The following is a 17,852-nucleotide window of genomic DNA, read 5'->3' as shown; positions in this document are numbered from 1 at the left end:
CTCTGAAAGTAGATATTTTGGCATTGCATTCTCGGGTAGAGGAATGATGCCATTTTGCTGTAAAGGACTGGTGATTTGCACTTGAGGCAGTGGGAGGTACCAAGGCACTCTGTCTGCGCATGGGTGAAAGTTCTGTTGCTGGCTCAGCTGCTCCTTGGCATATGTATGTAAAGTAGAGAAACTCTTAACTTCAGGATAGGTTGAGGGACTGTAAGCAGCTGAACTGAGGGTGGAGGGTTTGGCTCGCGGGGATGGATACTGGGCAGAAATGACAGTGGTGGGGCTTTCTTCAGGCAATTCATCAGGGCAAAATCCTGCTATCTTCAAGCATTCATGCTACATATGAGAGCACGTGTGTGTGTGTGTGTGTGTGTGTGTGTGTGTGTGTGTGTGTGTGTGTGTGTCAGGCAACCTCCGGAAGCCTTGCCAGAAAGCTTCACACAACAGCTGCATGGCTGCGTGTTTCTGCAGCAGCCATATGTGATAACCACATGATTTTAAAGGCATTGTAATAGTAATAATAATGTCTAGCATATTGGCGTTAAAAAGAATATATGTTGTGTCTGCCCTTATAATGCACCAACTTATAAATCTCAGTTGGTAGAGTGGGTAGAGCATGGTATCAGGACCGACAAAGCAAAAATACCGTAATACTGATAAATATGTAAGACACTCTGGATAAGAGCAGCTGCCAAATGCTGTAACTTGAAATATTAACTCGCAAGGTATTTCAGGCAGGAGAGCTGGTGGGAACTATAGGTTGTTTCTGTTTTGTGGCCCATTGGAGTGGGACTCAGGAAATAAACAGAGTAATTAAGAGGACACTGTAATTTTGGGTGGGTTACGACTCAGAACAAACAGTTACAAGGTCTCATTTTAAACTTGACTTGGAGGTTGTTTACTCCTCATGCTGCTATTTGGATGAATCGACGCAGTAGTTTTGATGATTTGTTGTATGGACTGGTACACTAACACCATTTATGTTGTGCTGGCCTTAAAATGAGGCAGAATGGTTTTGAGATGATTGATTGTGACAGCAGGCATATGTCTCATATGCATGCTTTGAAGAAGTGGTGCTGATATCCCAACTGGCATGCAATTCATCCTCTTATGCTCAGTTAGGGTTTAGCAGTGGCATGGGCCAAAACTGTTTCTTTTATCCTTTGCAGCCCTCCATGCTAATAAGATTTTTTAAATGCACACTGCTATCTCCCCACGCTCCCTAAAATAGATTAAAAGCTGTTTCTTATGTCAAATCCCCACAAGTGTCTAATATAATAATCTTTTAAATCTATGTCACTATAACCCAAAGGGCAAAAAAGTCTCTTTATAAAGGTGCAATAAGAGGGCAGTAAATAATTGGAAAAAAAAACTCTTTCATAATGGAACAGATGGGCAGTGGTGAATTGTGAGTCTGGGGTCTGGCTTGTTTAGGCTATAGGCAGTGAGTCAAAGAAGAGAGAGATGAATGGTGTTGAGAGTCCTGAATGGGTGTTGGCATAACAAGTCACAAATGGATCATTGATTTTGTACACAGATCTTCAGCCTTTACCCCCCCCCACAGATGGGAACCCAGGATGTGTCATTTACAAGGCACTGCCATTGTGGAATACTACTTAGTGGTCTCTTTCACAATGGTGTTGGCACAGAGGAAGAATTATCCACACCTAAAATATTTTTGTTTTTGCTATTACTTTAAAATTAGTATGTTTAATGCTTGTTGCTACATGACTAAAACTAACACTGATGGTGTCTGGATTGTAAGCAGTGTAGCAGACAGTAACAATGGTTACTCTTTTTTGTTTTTGTTTTTAGATTATTTATACAGCTTCTAGCTGAAATGGTGAACTTGCCTGTGAAAAGCTGTTGGCTATTGTCTGCGTCTATAGTTTTGGGTTTGGGTTGCCAGATCTTTTGTCGCAAGTGATCCTTTCACTAGATTAACAAAGACACAGTTCATTTTTTAATTCACTCTTACTATGTAGAACGTATGTTGTACTAGTAAGTGGAATAATTTAACCCCCATCTGCATTAGCTGTATCTTGTTTTCATGGAAGATACATATCAGTCACGCTCTCACTTTGCGCATGGTGCACTCATGTAAGCTGCTTCCATAACAATATACATTATTTTTGTTCTGTTATGGAAACTGCAGAGGCCACACTTTCATTTAGTGGAAAATTCTGTTTTCCATCTCTGAATATTAATAAGGCTCATAACCATGCATGTTCTCCATCGGCACCACATGTTATACAGCTGTTGTCAATTTAATTTGTGAGTGAATGACTCAAAAGGTATTTGTTTACTGTTGTATGCTCCTTCATTATTAAAATTTGCATTTGGCCTCTAGCAGCTGTGGCCTAGCTCTAAGTAGGTCAAGAGAAAAGAGAAAGTGTGTGTGTGTGTGTCACTGATAGGAATGTTGCAAGCACACCCAGTTTGAGTTGTACAATTTCAGGCAGACAAGGAGTAGCCCCTGACCTTTGAGCTCTTTGTCTTTCAAGGCCACATTCAAGATGTGGCTACCACATGTCCCAAGACACCTTTGTCTGCTGGAATATGATTACATAACGTGTGTCAGTGTGGATGAAAGTTTATGAGTGCAATTAAAAAAACAACAACTTTGCTTTACTCAGTTTGTGTTCAAATCCTCCTTTAAGCGAAGACTGCACTCTTTATGTATACACCTGTTATTTTACAGGTGGGTTGCTAGTTGCCATGTACAAAGTTTACTATGCATTCTATAAACTTAGAGGTAAGATCAGTTAATGTTTGAACTCTGATAATAACTTGAAGCCTCTCAATAAGTAATGGCTGCTGTTTATTATCTGGACTTCACTGAGACGTTTATTTTTACAAGATTTAAGGCTTATCTGAACCTTATCTCTGAGATAAAGACATGTAAGGAAAAACTCTTACTAGGAGTACAAAAGTATATTGAGTTTCACACATGCACACACACACACACACACACACACACACAACACACACACAAACACACAAACACACACACACACAAACACACACACACACACAAACACACACATACACAAACACACACACACACACACACACACACACAAACACACACACACACACATAATATTAATGCATCTCTTCCTTTGCATTTCTTTGTGTTCCTAAAGTAGTGCATTCCCAGTACGTTCCCAGTATGTCAGCTCCACACCAGGAGCAAAAAGACACCCAGTGTTGTTGACCACCAAACAACCACGGGATGCTGGCCCTCATATCTGTCCCTTCTATCTGCCAACTGCTGTTCATCCACTAAAACAGTTCATTCAAATGGTCTTTCCTTGAGTTAACTGACACATTTTTCAACCCATTATACAGTTCCTCCATGAAAGCATAACCAAATATCTTTTTAACCTTTCCATATTTACACATACTTAAACCGGCTGCCAGGACACTTTGTTGTGACAGCAGCCTCTTGTAGTCATTTCTCAGAGGATCCACTCTTTGGTGTTTTTTAGTAACACTTTACTGAAGGCATTGTTTAGAAGGCTACAGGACACCTACATAAGCCCTTCATTACAACTGATATAAATATACATAAATATTTATAAATGCTCATGCTAACAAGCTTCAGCTGTCATAAAAGCTGCCTTTGTCAACTTTGATGTCAGCTATGTCAAATGACGCAGAATCTTAGTGACATTAAAATGTGTCATAACATTGGGTGAAGAGAAATGGCATCGCATGTTATGACAATTGCCTTTGCAGCTCAGAGAATTTTGAAATTTTTTTGCTGATGTTAATAACACAGCTGATAGTAAATTTAATGTCAGATTGGTAATCGGACTGTGTAGAGTGTTTAGAGTTCCAACTGAATGATGGCGTATGCTCAAGAATAGATTTGGCATTTATCCTAACTGTTCTCACATATGTTAGTTTCCTTTCAAACACCTGTGACTCTTCCAAGATGTTTAAGTCAATATCTGATAAAATGAAAACAAGCCCTCCCTTCATTTCAGGCAAATGGAATAGCATCATTACTTTGGCAACCTCAAACTCCCCTCCTTTCAGGAGTTCTCTAAGGGGGATTTTACTTAAGGCATCCAGCCCATTCTCCGTAAAGCAGTCTTGAACATTGTTTGAAAAAAGGCCTCTTGAAGAAAACACAGGAAAAGGTTAGTTAACCATAACGGTTTGTTAGGGAATGCAAATTACATATTACCTCTAAAGCCAGATAAAGGACATCTGGAGAGCAAACATCTGGGGAGGTTTAAAGGCAAGCGGCGCGAGCAGTCAGAGGTTCCTCGGTGCTCAAGGCTAAGATGAACACATCTTCTGCTTTCTGGGCTCTGGCCATGCCACTGCTACTGCTGGTCTCTGTGGTCCATGCCCAACCGAACTACATCTATGAGGAGGAGTGGGTCAATACGTGGCGGCAGGGTTTTAACTTCCAGTGCCCACACGGCGAGGCCTTGGTGGCCATCAGGAGCTACTTCAGCGAAAAAGAGGGAAATGACCGCCTGTGGAGCTTTGAATGTCAGCCGACCCCATCGACCCTGGGAGAGCCCACCGAGTGCTGGTGGGATGATATTAACCGTGCTGGGATGGAGTGGTAAGTCTGTTCTCATACTCTGTAACTTCAGAACATGCAATGTATAAAATGTGTGTGTGTGTTTCCTGAGGCCATACGCTGCACTAAAGGGTAGAGTAGCAGAAGGTGGCATAAGGTGGCTGGTCTGATTGAGCAGCAAGTTTTTTCTAGAGCATTATCTGTGTCCCAGACTCCCCCGCCAGCTGTTCTAAGCAGTTGGAAAATGACGACAGTATTTGGCAATATCTGGCTGCCAGTATCTCCATGGAGATGCCCAGTGCTGTTTACTGATCTAATTTAAAACTGCAGATTCAATTTTAGGGCTTTGATATAAAAGCAGATATGCAAGTATTTGTTAATCCTATTCTTTCTGCCTTTACAAAACAGCTTAATCTCTGTGGTGATGAGTTTAGTACAAATTGTAAGTACAAGTGTGTCTCAGTCTGCAGTCTAGCACAGCGGTTGGAAAAATTGTCCTCAACTCAACAGAAAAAGGTTAGTTTACTGTAACTGTGCACCAGAACTGCAAATATGTCAGATACAGACCATATGGTGAACAAACATTCCTCAGAGAGGAATAAAGCCCAGCAGCTGGAAACCGGCCCAAAGAATTTTATAAATGAATCCAACTGAACATGCAGCTCTTTGGACCAGATGTACGCACGTCAAAAGCCTATGGTAACACCAACAGCAGACAGACTGCCTGTTGCACAGATGTCCATGTATGGTAATTCGACTGTGTGCAAAATACAGTGCATGCATTTGTGGAATGTACAGAGAAATGGATTTTTCCATGCTCATGGTCATGAAACTCATATTACGTTATGGGAAGATGTGAGCTCTTGTGTAAATCTGTGATATAACCACACTGCATAGTGGACTGCAGAGCTGGGTGGTTGCTGAGGTAACGCAATTATTTGTTTACCATGGTGGGAAAGCCAACCAGGCAAGCCTTACAAGTGACATGCAGATATTCTGGTTGAGCCACATAACTTTTTATCTCACCTCAATTTTCCAAATCAGTCACCCACTGACCAAATGAAATGCATAAACTGGTCACTTAAGTTTCATACACAGACATTTTAAGTTTCATATATAGGGACCTTTTATGAGCAGATACTCGGGAATGTTCATCAACTGAAACTGTGTAAAAGTGTGCAAAATCTCCCCAGACTTAAAAGAAAAGACTCCGGGTTCCTTAGTTTGTCCAGCATGGGGAAAATGCTTTCACCATGCGCCTGTTTAGAGGATTGCTGAACCAAAGGAGGAAACACTCATCATATTATACTTTTGGGCATCATAATACTATGAACCTTGTTTGAAAGTTTAATGGCAGAAATATGCCATGAAGAAAGGGATTGGATGCACTGAGGTAATTTTCTTTGAATGTTATAAAGAACCCTGAGCAAATAATCTTAAGTGGTGGTTATTAATTTTAGGTTGTTTACAATGGAGACATTGGCACAAAAATATTAAGAAACAATAAGATGGCTATTTTAACATGGTTATTCACAAGATTTCATAGAACCACAGAGAACCATGTCTGAATGGTTGCCTCTTGAATTTCATAACATGATATAAACTTTTTATGATAAAGTTAATTACAACTTAGCATTGGCTTAAGGAGACCTTTTCTTGCCACCTATAACCCATTAACTGGTGGGAACATAAACCACTCTATATAAACTATTCAAGTGCTGCTTGAAAATGTCTTTAGTCTACATTTGAAGAAAGCAAGATATATAGGGACAACTAGTGGAGATATCTTTCCACCATCTGCATTCTAATTTCAGATGTTGCTGTATTGTTTTTGAGAAAAGATAGCAGAGTTTGTTTCATGTGCCCCATGGTCCAAGCTTCCATGTAAACACAGATCAGGAACAGGCTTAACATGCGGTCTGCTCTGAAAGTGAATTGCAAGGATTATTATAAACACGACTCGTACTATATGTAAACATGTATAAATGCCTCTAATAGCTATATGTAGCAAGAGAAAAAGAAAGGCCTGCAGTCAAGCCCTTGCTCACGGATCTCTGCCTCAGTCCACCTGCAAGGCTCTGCTGTGAGGAGAATCTCAAGACCAGAGAGGATCTGGTCTGCAAAATGTTTATGGTAATACTGATTCTGTAGTCTGTAGATTTGTAGTCTCTGAGAAGGTTATTTTGCCTTCTCCAAGGGCATGCTGTTAGACAAAGGTGCTGTTAGACCTGAGCCAAACAAAAGTGTCATTACAAAGTGTTCCAGCCTATTACTGAATATTATTTTATTTCATTTTTTCTAGGTTCATGAGGTTTACTTAAAATAAAGATTAGTCAGGTTTTCATCATTTTCTCTTTAAAATAATTCTTAAGATGAGGGTTTGAAAAAAGGACTATCGCAGCAGGTCTAATGTTGAGTGGTATGTGGTCTTGGTCCTAATAAAAACAGGTTAGTTTATAATTTTCCATGGCACTAAACATGGAAGACTAGGAAAGTTCACTATTAGCAAACAATAAATGCCCTTATTGTGCAGTAATGGTGACCTTTACATACTGTGATCCAAACTTTGCTGGTTTTGTTGCATTAATAAATTCAAGAGGCGGTGATGATGGTAGTGGTGGTGGTTGTGTGTTTCTGTGTGTGTGTGTGTGTGTGTTTATGTGCACTACAGAGCATGATGGGAATCAAATTACACAATAGGAGATGTAGTCCATCACCTTCCATCATATCATGAGAGCATATACAAACTGACAGATTCTAATTTTCTAAATTCTAAAATAATAGTAATTCTTATTTTAGACCAATGCAGAGTAATTTCCCTTAAATAACTGACTATAAAACAATGCTCTTTTCTATTACAGTCTTTAATAAACATTCTCAGTGTATCTACAGAATGTACAGTTGCAGTGAACCAGTATGCTGAAAAGGTTTTGTCTTTCAGTGATGTCTGTAAGTAGGTGATGAGATTATATAAATTCATTATTATGTATTATGTGCTTAATATTCAGCAATTAAATAGGTTCAGTGTGGCTGTCAGGAAGCAATGTGCCACCTTGCTTTTGTGAAGCACGGATACACAAAAACTAGAAATGTCAGAGTCATTTCCTGTGCTTTTGGAGAGGGTTTGGCACAACCCATTCATGCTGTATCCAGAAACACACTTCCTCAGGCAAAACCCTCCCTTTTTATGAGTGAAAAGAAGGTCATATGAGTATAACGGGTCCCATTCATCTATGATGTCTGAGCATGTTCCTGAACTGCCACATAGCAACGCGAGGAAAGCAGGAGATCACAGTTCCACAGCTTGTGAGGACAGGAGGAGTCTGGCATTGGGGAGCTATTTCAGAGAAGCTCTGCCCAGGACCACTGCGCCCTGCAGCAGCCTTGTACCAGCCCTGCTCCTGCTCAAATGGTCCACAGGGGAATTTCTCTTGGAATTAGTTGGGTTCAGTGTGGGCCTAGCAGGTCTGCACTGAGATCTGCCTACTTTTTGGAGATTTGCTTTGAGCAGGCTTCCATCGTCCTCTTCTTCCTCCTCTTCCTCCTGCTTTCCTGCACCACCTGGGGCCTAATAAATACACACAGGGCTGAATTTTAAATTAGCTGTCCTTAATGCAATTGTTCATGAATACTATAAAACCTCGCCAGTCAGAATTTTAATGATAGTAGTATGAAAATAAAGCTGGTGCACATAATATTAAAACTATAGGAAAAAACATGCATTTCAGTCAAGCAAAAACAGTTGTATTGTCTATTATTTGCTTCTTGCTTCCTTTTTGTTCAGACATTTCTCTGCTTAGCTCATTTTTCAAGTTTCAATTTTTCAAGAAAAATCTTTCAAATTTTTCAATCTCTGATCTCATTTTCAGACAAGTCAGAAGAACTATGAAGCCAAAAGTGATCATCTTTCTTTGTGATTTTCATATTTTTAAGACTCGTGCTACAGAAACACAAACAGGAAAATTCCTGCTGAATACCAAAAGAAACCTCTTCAGGTTTTAGAACACGTGCCAAAATTGTTACAGACTTCTACAGAAATTAACAGTGCTGGAAACGTGTTTTCTGAGCTTGTTATCTCAGTTTAAGAGCTGGCATTCCTATGCTGTGGGAGGAGTATCAAAGTGTGGGAGTGCTGGCAGCAGACCATTGACCGGGGGCTCAATGGAGAAGCCAGCAGCGGACGGAGACACACAGAGCTTAGCCGGCGGAGCACATGACCTGCTATCATGAGTACAGATGACAGAAATGAGCAGCGGGTCCAGGTTGCAGCCAATCCCAAACAAAAGGCTGTGCTACGTACAGCTCTGTAATTTTGTGTTTCACCCGCGCAGGCGTCACCCGTTCATCTACTGCTAATGCTAACAATGCTGCACAGAGACTGGAGTACAAAACAAGATCACTTCGTTTGCAGAACCGACTTGAACCACTGCAAAGTCTCAGAGCGGTTCCTCACAAAGGCAGTGAAATTAACACTGTAAGTGCCAGCCAACTTGAGCATCGCAGCAGAGCCATAGAGCCTGTGGACACTGTAGTTACCCTCTTTGTCAGAGACAACTCTGTGAGTGGTGTGAAATATCAGGAACTCATGGTTTGATATGAGCCCTACATCACAGTCTCTGAGTTAGAAGAAAAAATGCAAAAAATACTGGATGACTGCACAATAGAGCTTGGATAGTCACAATTTACGACAGAGAAGCACATTACTGTCCATGTCAGCAAGACATGGAGACGAGAAAGCAGAAGTTTGGGTTAATAATAAGGTCAGCACAATATCAACATAATAAGAAGGCTCCATGATCAAATTTTTATCAGTGGTCTTCTGCCTGAATGGAGAACAAATATATTCTCAAGGCTTCTAGGATTGACCACTTGGCTACACGAAAGGTCCAACAGTCTAAACTTTATTGACAACTTTGACCTGTTTTTTGGGAAGATTTAATTTATTTAGGTGAGATAGACTGCGCATAGACATGAGGTTCCCAATACTCTGACAGACAATTTTCTTGCTGCACAATTTATCCACTCTTATTAGTGCTGACATTGACCCAAACACCGAAGGACTCTCTTGCATTAGTGGATTTTATCGCTCCAGAATCTTTCCCTCACTGTGAGTGCCCCAATGGAGCTGCAGATTTTGGAAGAGAGCCACAATGATGACTAAGCTTATCAATTTCCAGGAACACCATAGTCCCTTGACGACACTACACTGTCCTTCATGTCCACTGCCCTTACCCCACCTGAACATCCCAGCGATTGTGCAGAAGCTGGTATCAGCTGTGACGAAGCGGTCGCTTTCTATGTCAGCCAGCCTCAGGTACAGTTTAAAATCAGCCCAGCTCATCCTATGTCCTCATCTACTGCCTCGTCTCCACTTCCATCACCCACACCTTCTCATAAGTGTCAAGCTCCTCCACCAACTGCAGTTCCACGGGAATGATAGCTTCACTCTCTATCCCAACAGAAGCCCCACTCATTATCATACACCGATGATAGAGTGGAGGTGGGGGTGCAGTTGTTCTATTAAATGGTTCCTTCCAGTGCAAGCAGTTATCATTTGGTTACTTTACATCCTTTGAGTATCTCTGTGCAGTTCTGAAAGGGATGGCAAAAATATTACTAGTAATGTGTTCTACAGGCCTCCAAAGTACAATGCAGATTTTATTTATGAATTTACAGATATATTATCTTTTATTTCCACTGATTTTGACCACTTTGCTGGTGACACACTGAAAATCCCAAGAACAATTATGTCACGGATCTCAGTGCCATACTGGACTCTTTTGGTCTCTCTCAGCATGTGGCTGGGAGCACGCACTATCATGGTCAGCCTCTATTAAGGATGTAGCTTTGTCAGATCATTGCTGTGTGCTCTGATATTCGGGCCTCACTAGAACTTATGTTCCAATATTTTAGTTTGAAGAAGAGGTTTATAAGTGACAGAGAAAGTGCTATACAAGTAAACTTGCCTTGCCTTACCAATAAATGGGAGACAATCTTTATGTGTGTATTTTTCCTTGAATAATTTGAAATGTCACCAAATTCAGAAACAAATCTCACATTTGAATGCAGAAAATTAAAATGTTTTAAGCTACTTTTGTAGCTGCTCCTAATTTTTGCCAAGTTAGTCATACACCGCATTTCACATTATTATGCAAATTGGATTTAAGTGTCATAAAGTTTTGTAATTTTTTGTTTTTTAGTTAAACTCATGGATGGTATTGTGTCTCAGGGCTCTTTGGATCACTGAAATCAATCTCAGACACCTGTGATAATTAGTTTACCAGGTGAGCCTAATTAAAGGAAAACTATTTAAGAAGGACGTTCCACATTCTTAAGCAGGCCACAGGTTTCAAGTAATATGGGAAAGAAAAAGGATATCTCTGTTGCTGAAAAGTGTCAAATAGTGCAGTGCTTTGGACAAGGTATGAAAACATTAGATATTTCATGAAAACGTAAGCATGATCATCGTACTGTGAAAAGATTTGTGGCTGATTCAGAGCACAGATGGGTTTGTGCAGATAAAGGTATAATGAGGAAGGTTTCTGCCAGACAAATTCATCGGATTAAGAGAGCAGCTGCTAAAATGCCATTACAAAGCAGTAAACAGGTATTTGAAGCTGCTGGTGCCTCTGGAGTCCCACGAACTTCAAGGTGTAGGATCCTCCAGAGGCTTGCAGTTGTGCATAAACCTACTATTCGACCACCCCTAACCAGTGCTCACAAGCAGAAACGGTTGTAGTGGGCCCAGACATGCATGAAGACTAATTTTCAAACAGTTTTGTTTACTGATGAGTGCTGTGCAACCCTGGATGGTTCAGATGGATGGAGTAGTGGATGGTTGGTGGATGGCCACCAAGTCCCAACAAGGCTGTGACGTCAGCAAGGAAGTGTTGGAGTCATGTTTTGGGCCAGAATCATGGGGAGAGAGCTGGTAGGTCCCTTTAGGGTCCCTGAAGGTGTGAAAATGACTTTGGCAAAGTATATAGAGTTTATGACAACACTTTCTTCCATGCCTTCTACAGCAAAATCATCTTCATGCATGACAATGCACCATCTCGTATTGTAAAGAATACCTCTGTGTTATTGGCTGCTATGGGCGTAAAAGGAGAGAAACTGCTGGTATGGCCACCATCCTCCCCTGACCTCAACCCTATTGAGAACCTTTGGAATATCCTCAAGCAAAAGATCTATGAGGGTGGGAGGCAGTTCACATTAAAACGGCAGCTCTGGGAGGCTATTCTGACATCCTGCAAAGAAATTCAAGCAGAAACTCTCCAAAAATTCACAGGTTCATTGGATGCAAAAATTGTGAAGGTGATATCAAAGAAGGGGTCCTATGTTAACATGTAACTTGGCCTGCTAAGATTTTTTATTTTATTTTTTCAATTGAAATGGCTTTTTCAGTAAATGTGACCTTAATGCTGCAAATTCAACAAATGACCGTTTTCAGTTCTTTACAACCTATAAAATGTTCTGAAACTCTGTTGTGCATAAAAATTTGGAACAGTGCATTTTGAGTTTATTTTTAAAAAATACTGTTATTGGGAGGTTTATTCAATAAAATTCGATTTATACTCTAACGGTTGATGACTTAAATTATACTGACAGTCATTTGCATTGACCATTTAGGAAAATCGGGGAAAAATATCATTTGTTTAAATTGGAACGCAGTGTATACTAAATGCACTGAAAAGCTGCTATTGCTGAACAAAAATTAAAGAAAATAGATTATTCTTGGCTAAAAGTATGTATTTATATGTATATGAATAATCCATTAATAATATCGCATAATATCAAATATAACACAGCTCTTTATCTACCAATACTGAACAAAAACAAAACATGAAGCCATAATTGTCTTATTCAATCCCATTCCACCTCAACATCCTCTTCATCAACTCCTCCTTCCCACCTTAAATTTGGGGGGGGGGGGGATTGTTTGTTTATTTGTTTGTCTTTAAATTCTTCCATTTAAGGTGGCATGGGAAATACAAATAAAAAGCTTCAGCTTTGTGGATGACATAATGTCTATTTTAATTTATTAGCAAACAGGAAAATGATCTGCGTCTCAGATGATGAATCTACACAATTCACATGAATGGCCTATAATATTGGGTAAAGTGCTTTTGTGTACGAAGTATACTGCACTGTGCCACCATAGTGTAGTTACATGTAAGGTGCATTTCTTAGCGCAACTGTAATTATTATATAAATAAAAAAAGCCAGCTTGACCTCATCTGACTCACCTAATTTAGTGAATCTACATTAAATTAAGCAGCAATTATCTTATTCAATCTACAATACGTTAAGCATCAATTATCTCCAACTAAACACCAGGAAGAAAAAGGAGCTTGTGGTGAACTTCCGGAATGTTAGGCTCCGGTCACCATCCGCTGGGTGGTGAGCACGTACATTTCATCTGTGTCCATCTGTATGACAAGTTGGGATGGGAGGGCAGTGTGGCAAGCTGTACAGCTTCTTTTGGGTGGTTATTACAGTAGATCAATACTGTAACACTAACTGTAGCTGCTCCGGTGGCCTTATTGTAACAGTAGCTGTAGCTGCAGTACTTATATTGTTGTAAAATCTATTTAGTAGGCTTTGCACTTTAGCATGGCTATAGTTGTATGTACACACACACACATCATACAGATAGTGTAGAATTTCTGAACAGTATTTTATTTTACTGCAATTTCCTTCATAATCAATAAAGTGTTATCTTATTTTAGTTTTATTATGTCCAAGTACCCCTACTCCATGTTTGTCTTGCATGCACAATACTGGAACACTAATTTCTCTTTGGGGTTTAATAAAGTCTTATCTTTCATATTGTCCATTCGCAATGACAGCAGTGAGTTATATCTCTACAAATAGGTGTAGCTTAATAATGATCAATGTATGTAAGTGAGGGGCCAATTCTGTTTACATGTTTGTGCAGGACAAATATTCCTCTCTGCACTCCACCCTCTAGAACAATGGTTGTCTCCCTTTGTTCACTCACTCTTCACCCTAGATAAGCAGTCACTTTGATTTGTACTCTGACAAAGATTGCATTTCAGAAAGAGTAGTGGATCCCTTTAGCCATAGTTGGAGCTATTTCCCAAGGCGTCTGCGTTGTCATGACGATGGGCTGGATCTGCTGGCTGCAGGGCACAGGGACAGGCCTGATGGTGGCAGATCTGTTGTGATGACAACATCCTGCATGGACCATACACAATCAGCAACCATCAACAGACTTGTATTTACAGAAAACCACACAATCATCTCCTGCCTATCAGTCACCTCACACCATAGGTTAATTAGTTTTAAGGTCTGTGTTGACCTCAAGAAATAGGCTACAAATTCTTTAGGCTATTAAAATGTCAGTGTTATTGACAGATTAAATCAGTTTGGGGCTGCTTCCAGCTGTAATGAGTAAAGGTGGAGAACAGAAAATATATGAATGCACATTCTAAATATTAAGCAAAGATATTGAACATTAATAGTGTAAAGATGGAATAAATGGACATATTTTAGAAGGATTAATGTAACATATTTTGAGTTTTAAATGAGCTCATTGAATCTTGAATTTACTGATCATAAAGTGCTTGCTAATATAATGTTGTTTTGAGTCCTCAAGTGCAGGCCAGTTTTGTTGGCCTGGTATACCCAGTGGAGAGGAAGCGAGACTAAATGTCTGCCTCTCTATAGTCCCATGGCTCCCCAAGTGATCCCTTGAGGTTGACTGTTTTTGGCAAATGCTTTTTTCAAAATGTGTTTATTATTATTATGTGTTTATTATTGAAAGTGAACAAAACCCATAATCATCTGTAGCCTTTTACTGTGCATAAGACAATGATACAATGACACAACAAATAAAAAAAAACAAACAACAGCAGGCAATTGTTTAGTTAGTTTTGGTGCTGGAAAAAAATGGAGTAATATGTATTAATTTATTTATTGTACAATTTAGCTTGTGAGATCCTGAACAGAGCTGAGTCTCTCACTGGCTGAACAGACCTAGACCTCTGTGCTCTAGCACATTATTTGGGGAGCAAAAGCAGCTCAGAATTGTCTGTTTATATACTTGTTTATTGACCACATGTGTTATTACATCATTAGTTTATGCAATATGAATCTAGAATTGATTCTAGATGCGACCTTTGCATCTGAAGTGTGTTGTTGTCTCACAAGAAGACCAAAAACCAAAATCACATCATCATTAGTCTGAAAAATCAAAACATTAGCAGCGTCAATGTCATTGTGGAATGATTCAGGAACATAAAGGTGAGCAGGTTATCCAATCTACAGCAGTTCTACAGCTATGTCACATTCTATATTACATCTTGCTATGCTATGGCATGTGCAAACTTGTTTGAGTGGACTGATCTTTATTAAAACAAGTTCAGTTTAGATGTCGTAGTTATAACAGGTTGTAAACAGAATGCTAAGAACAAAGCAAGATATCAGTGACAAAAGATATCAGTCCAAAAGGCTCGAAGGAAAAATGTGAACGTGAGAAGCTTCAAATTACATGACTTTACAGGCTCAACATGCACCATGTGTTTTTGAACTATTTATGTTTTAAACATGTTAAAATTGTGTCAGGTTTTAATTTTTTAAGGTAATTTAGAATGCCATTCATAGTAGACATTAAAACATTATCTATGTACACCATATAGGCTTCTGTTTTATATTTTAAGGCTTAGATTTCCTTCTTCAGTATTTTAGATACCCCCAAAAATACATTCACTCTAATAGCTGTATCTCCAATAACTTGGGATATAAAAACATGGGATATAATTCTAAGTGTCTGCAGTTTTCTGAGTCAGACTTGATTGTGTTGTAGGCTAGTGCATACGACCAATATCAGAGAAGCTTTGCAACCCTGTCCAGACCTTAACTGTTCGTAACTTCACTCATTCAGAAGACAGAATCTGGTGCAGTGTGCTTTCCATTCTAAGCACCTCTGACTGTGCTTGTCTCTCCTTGCAGGTCTTCCACCTGCTCCAATAATGGGTTGGTGGCGGGCGTGCAGAGTCAGTACTTCCCCGCAGTTCTGGACCGGGAGTGGCAGTTCTACTGCTGTCGCTACAGCCGCAGGTGCCCTTACTCCTGCTGGTGAGTTATCAGTTTCAAAAACATCAGCTCACTCACCACAAACCATAAGCAGCAAATGTATTGTGTATTTATGGTTCATTTGATTACCCTCTCAACATAGAATTCAAGAAAATGGCAATAGTAACCAAATGCATACTTTGACCAGAGACACTCTAGCTATAGGAAGATGGTAACTTTTACGTTAAGAATCTCTGTATGCGTTTTGAACATTGTCCTGTACAAAATCCTCCTTTTTGATGACCAATAGGAAGACCTCTGATGTTCCAGAGTACCACAGGGAAGAGGCTGAAATGGTCATTCCCACTTATGGCTACTTCATCAGGGGAGCTCAGACCACCTTCAGTGGGGTGCTCAGGTATTACACCTTCTTTGCAACCACCATTTTGCCTCTGGCATAGTTCATGTATCATCTCTACAGCTGTCATGAACCATGTAGTGGAAATAAAGGTGATTCCATTTACAGTCGAATGCTCTGTTTCTACTGTGTTCCAGGGATAGGCAGTGGAAGTACATCCTATGCAGGATGACGGATTTTGATTGTCAATTTCAGAACGTCTAAGTTGTGGTTTAGAAAGCACCCAAAAAATCCTGCATGACTCATTATGTTCATCTTGATCTATGTAATTCTTATATTATGATAATGCTAGTAAAACCACAGAATTTCACATTTGCAAAATATTTCATTTTCCATATTTCATTTGTTGTTTTTCAATGCACCAAATCCAAATAATGTAAATCGCTTAGTAATAGCAGTTGACAAGCTTGATACCTCCAGTATATGTTCTGGCAAATATTCTGCTGTGTTTTGTTTATATCAAAACTTTAAGGTAGCTACATAAGAACCAATATAATATCCATTTTATTAGAGCATTAGCTTCCCTGTTGAATGACAGAGAGACTTTTGTCCTGGTATCTTGTCTTTCACAGTGATGATTTCAATGCAAAAAGACACATTTTGAAGGTTTGTTTCATAGTAAAGCATTGCAATATAAATCCGACTTCTGATGTTTTGCTACTTAGTAATTATGGCAGCAATTATAATGGATTGACCTAGCTGCCATGTGTGGAGAAATGCTTGTGTGATTTTTGTGTGTTTTTGTAGATGCTGTGTGTGTGTGTGTGTGTGTGTGTGTGTGTGTGTGTGTGTGTGTGTGTGTGTGTGTGTGTGGGTTGGGTGTGTGATGTGTGTGTGTGATAATTACAGATTATGTATAAATCTTTGAATTCTGAAATCAGTCCTAAACCAGATTGAAATTAATCACATTCATATTTTTCTTAGACTGATTAGGGAAATGTTTAGATGAAGGCTGGTGACAAAGTTCATAGCACAATGAACTCAACTAACTTAACTCTTGCCAGCAATGCACAGTCATCCAGCATCTTAAGAACTTACAAGTTACTAACCAGGTTTTCCCAGCCAATGTTGTGCTGGTGTTGCCATTTTGTTGTGCTTGACATTGTATGTTCTACTGCCTTTTGCAGAACTGCCTTGGCACCTCAAGGGCTTTTTGCAGAACAGAAGTCCCTACACACAAACACTTCAAACTCACTTCTCAGCACAGGTGCTTCCAGTCCAGCCCAGTCACTTTCGTGCTGAGTGTTCTTCTTAGCCCAGCACATCCAAGCTTGTGGATGTGGCTGGTTTCTGGCCAGTAATTCTCAACATTGTGTATTTCTGGAAAATGTTGTTTCTCAGCCAAAGAGCCAGGCATTGTAGCAACATGGTTGTCCCTGCTGGCAAATGGCATAGCCTCCTGAATGTGTCCAATTCAGAGGATATACAGTGTGATGCCCAGAACTATTCATAACAAAGAGGGTCCCACAAACACATAATTTATCAGTCTGCTCCCAGGTTTCCCCTGCTTGCATTTCCCGCCTCTTAATTACAGATGGGAGACACTGGAAACTATACTATAATTATGGTTTGTTTGCAGAAACAAGCTTTTTTGTTAAACTGTTTCTTCTGCATTCAGTTTTAGAACCTGTTTTAGGACTATTGTGTAATTATGGGATGAATACAATCCCAGGCAACACTTTAGCAGCAGTAAAAATAAACTGCATCTTAACTGATTGAAAATATTACAAAAACACAATTCACAGTATATATTAGTACCTTGGATTAAAAAAACTCTTAGCATAACTTGGTGGAATAAACTGAAAAACTATATAACACAAAACATGTTTAACATTTGGAAGAGGGTGTTCAGCA

The 17,852-nt window shown here is 39.6% G+C and overlaps 1 protein-coding gene across 1 annotated transcript; it reads left to right on the top strand.

The window, feature by feature from the left end:
• Positions 1-4,050: 4,050 nt before the first annotated feature.
• dpt (dermatopontin) lies at positions 4,051-16,641 on the top strand. Its single transcript, XM_027000688.2, has 4 exons — positions 4,051-4,585; positions 15,518-15,643; positions 15,891-15,998; positions 16,136-16,641. The coding sequence occupies exons 1-4, from the start codon at positions 4,296-4,298 to the stop codon at positions 16,200-16,202; spliced, it is 591 nt and encodes a 196-aa protein (XP_026856489.1). The 5' UTR covers positions 4,051-4,295; the 3' UTR covers positions 16,203-16,641.
• The last annotated feature ends 1,211 nt before the right edge of the window (positions 16,642-17,852 follow it).

The sequence above is a fragment of the Electrophorus electricus genome, chromosome 3 (assembly GCF_013358815.1).
Source record: "Electrophorus electricus isolate fEleEle1 chromosome 3, fEleEle1.pri, whole genome shotgun sequence".
Taxonomy (NCBI): Eukaryota; Metazoa; Chordata; class Actinopteri; order Gymnotiformes; family Gymnotidae; genus Electrophorus; species Electrophorus electricus.
This window is presented reverse-complemented; position numbering and strand designations above follow the sequence as displayed.

Coding starts and splice junctions, on each gene's coding strand:
- dpt (XM_027000688.2), top strand. CDS start 4,296: ATGAACACATCTTCTGCTTTCTGGGCTCTGGCCATGCCACTGCTACTG. Junction 15,644..15,890: donor AGGTGCCCTTACTCCTGCTG/GTGAGTTATCAG, acceptor GATGACCAATAG/GAAGACCTCTGATGTTCCAG. Junction 15,999..16,135: donor ACCTTCAGTGGGGTGCTCAG/GTATTACACCTT, acceptor ACTGTGTTCCAG/GGATAGGCAGTGGAAGTACA.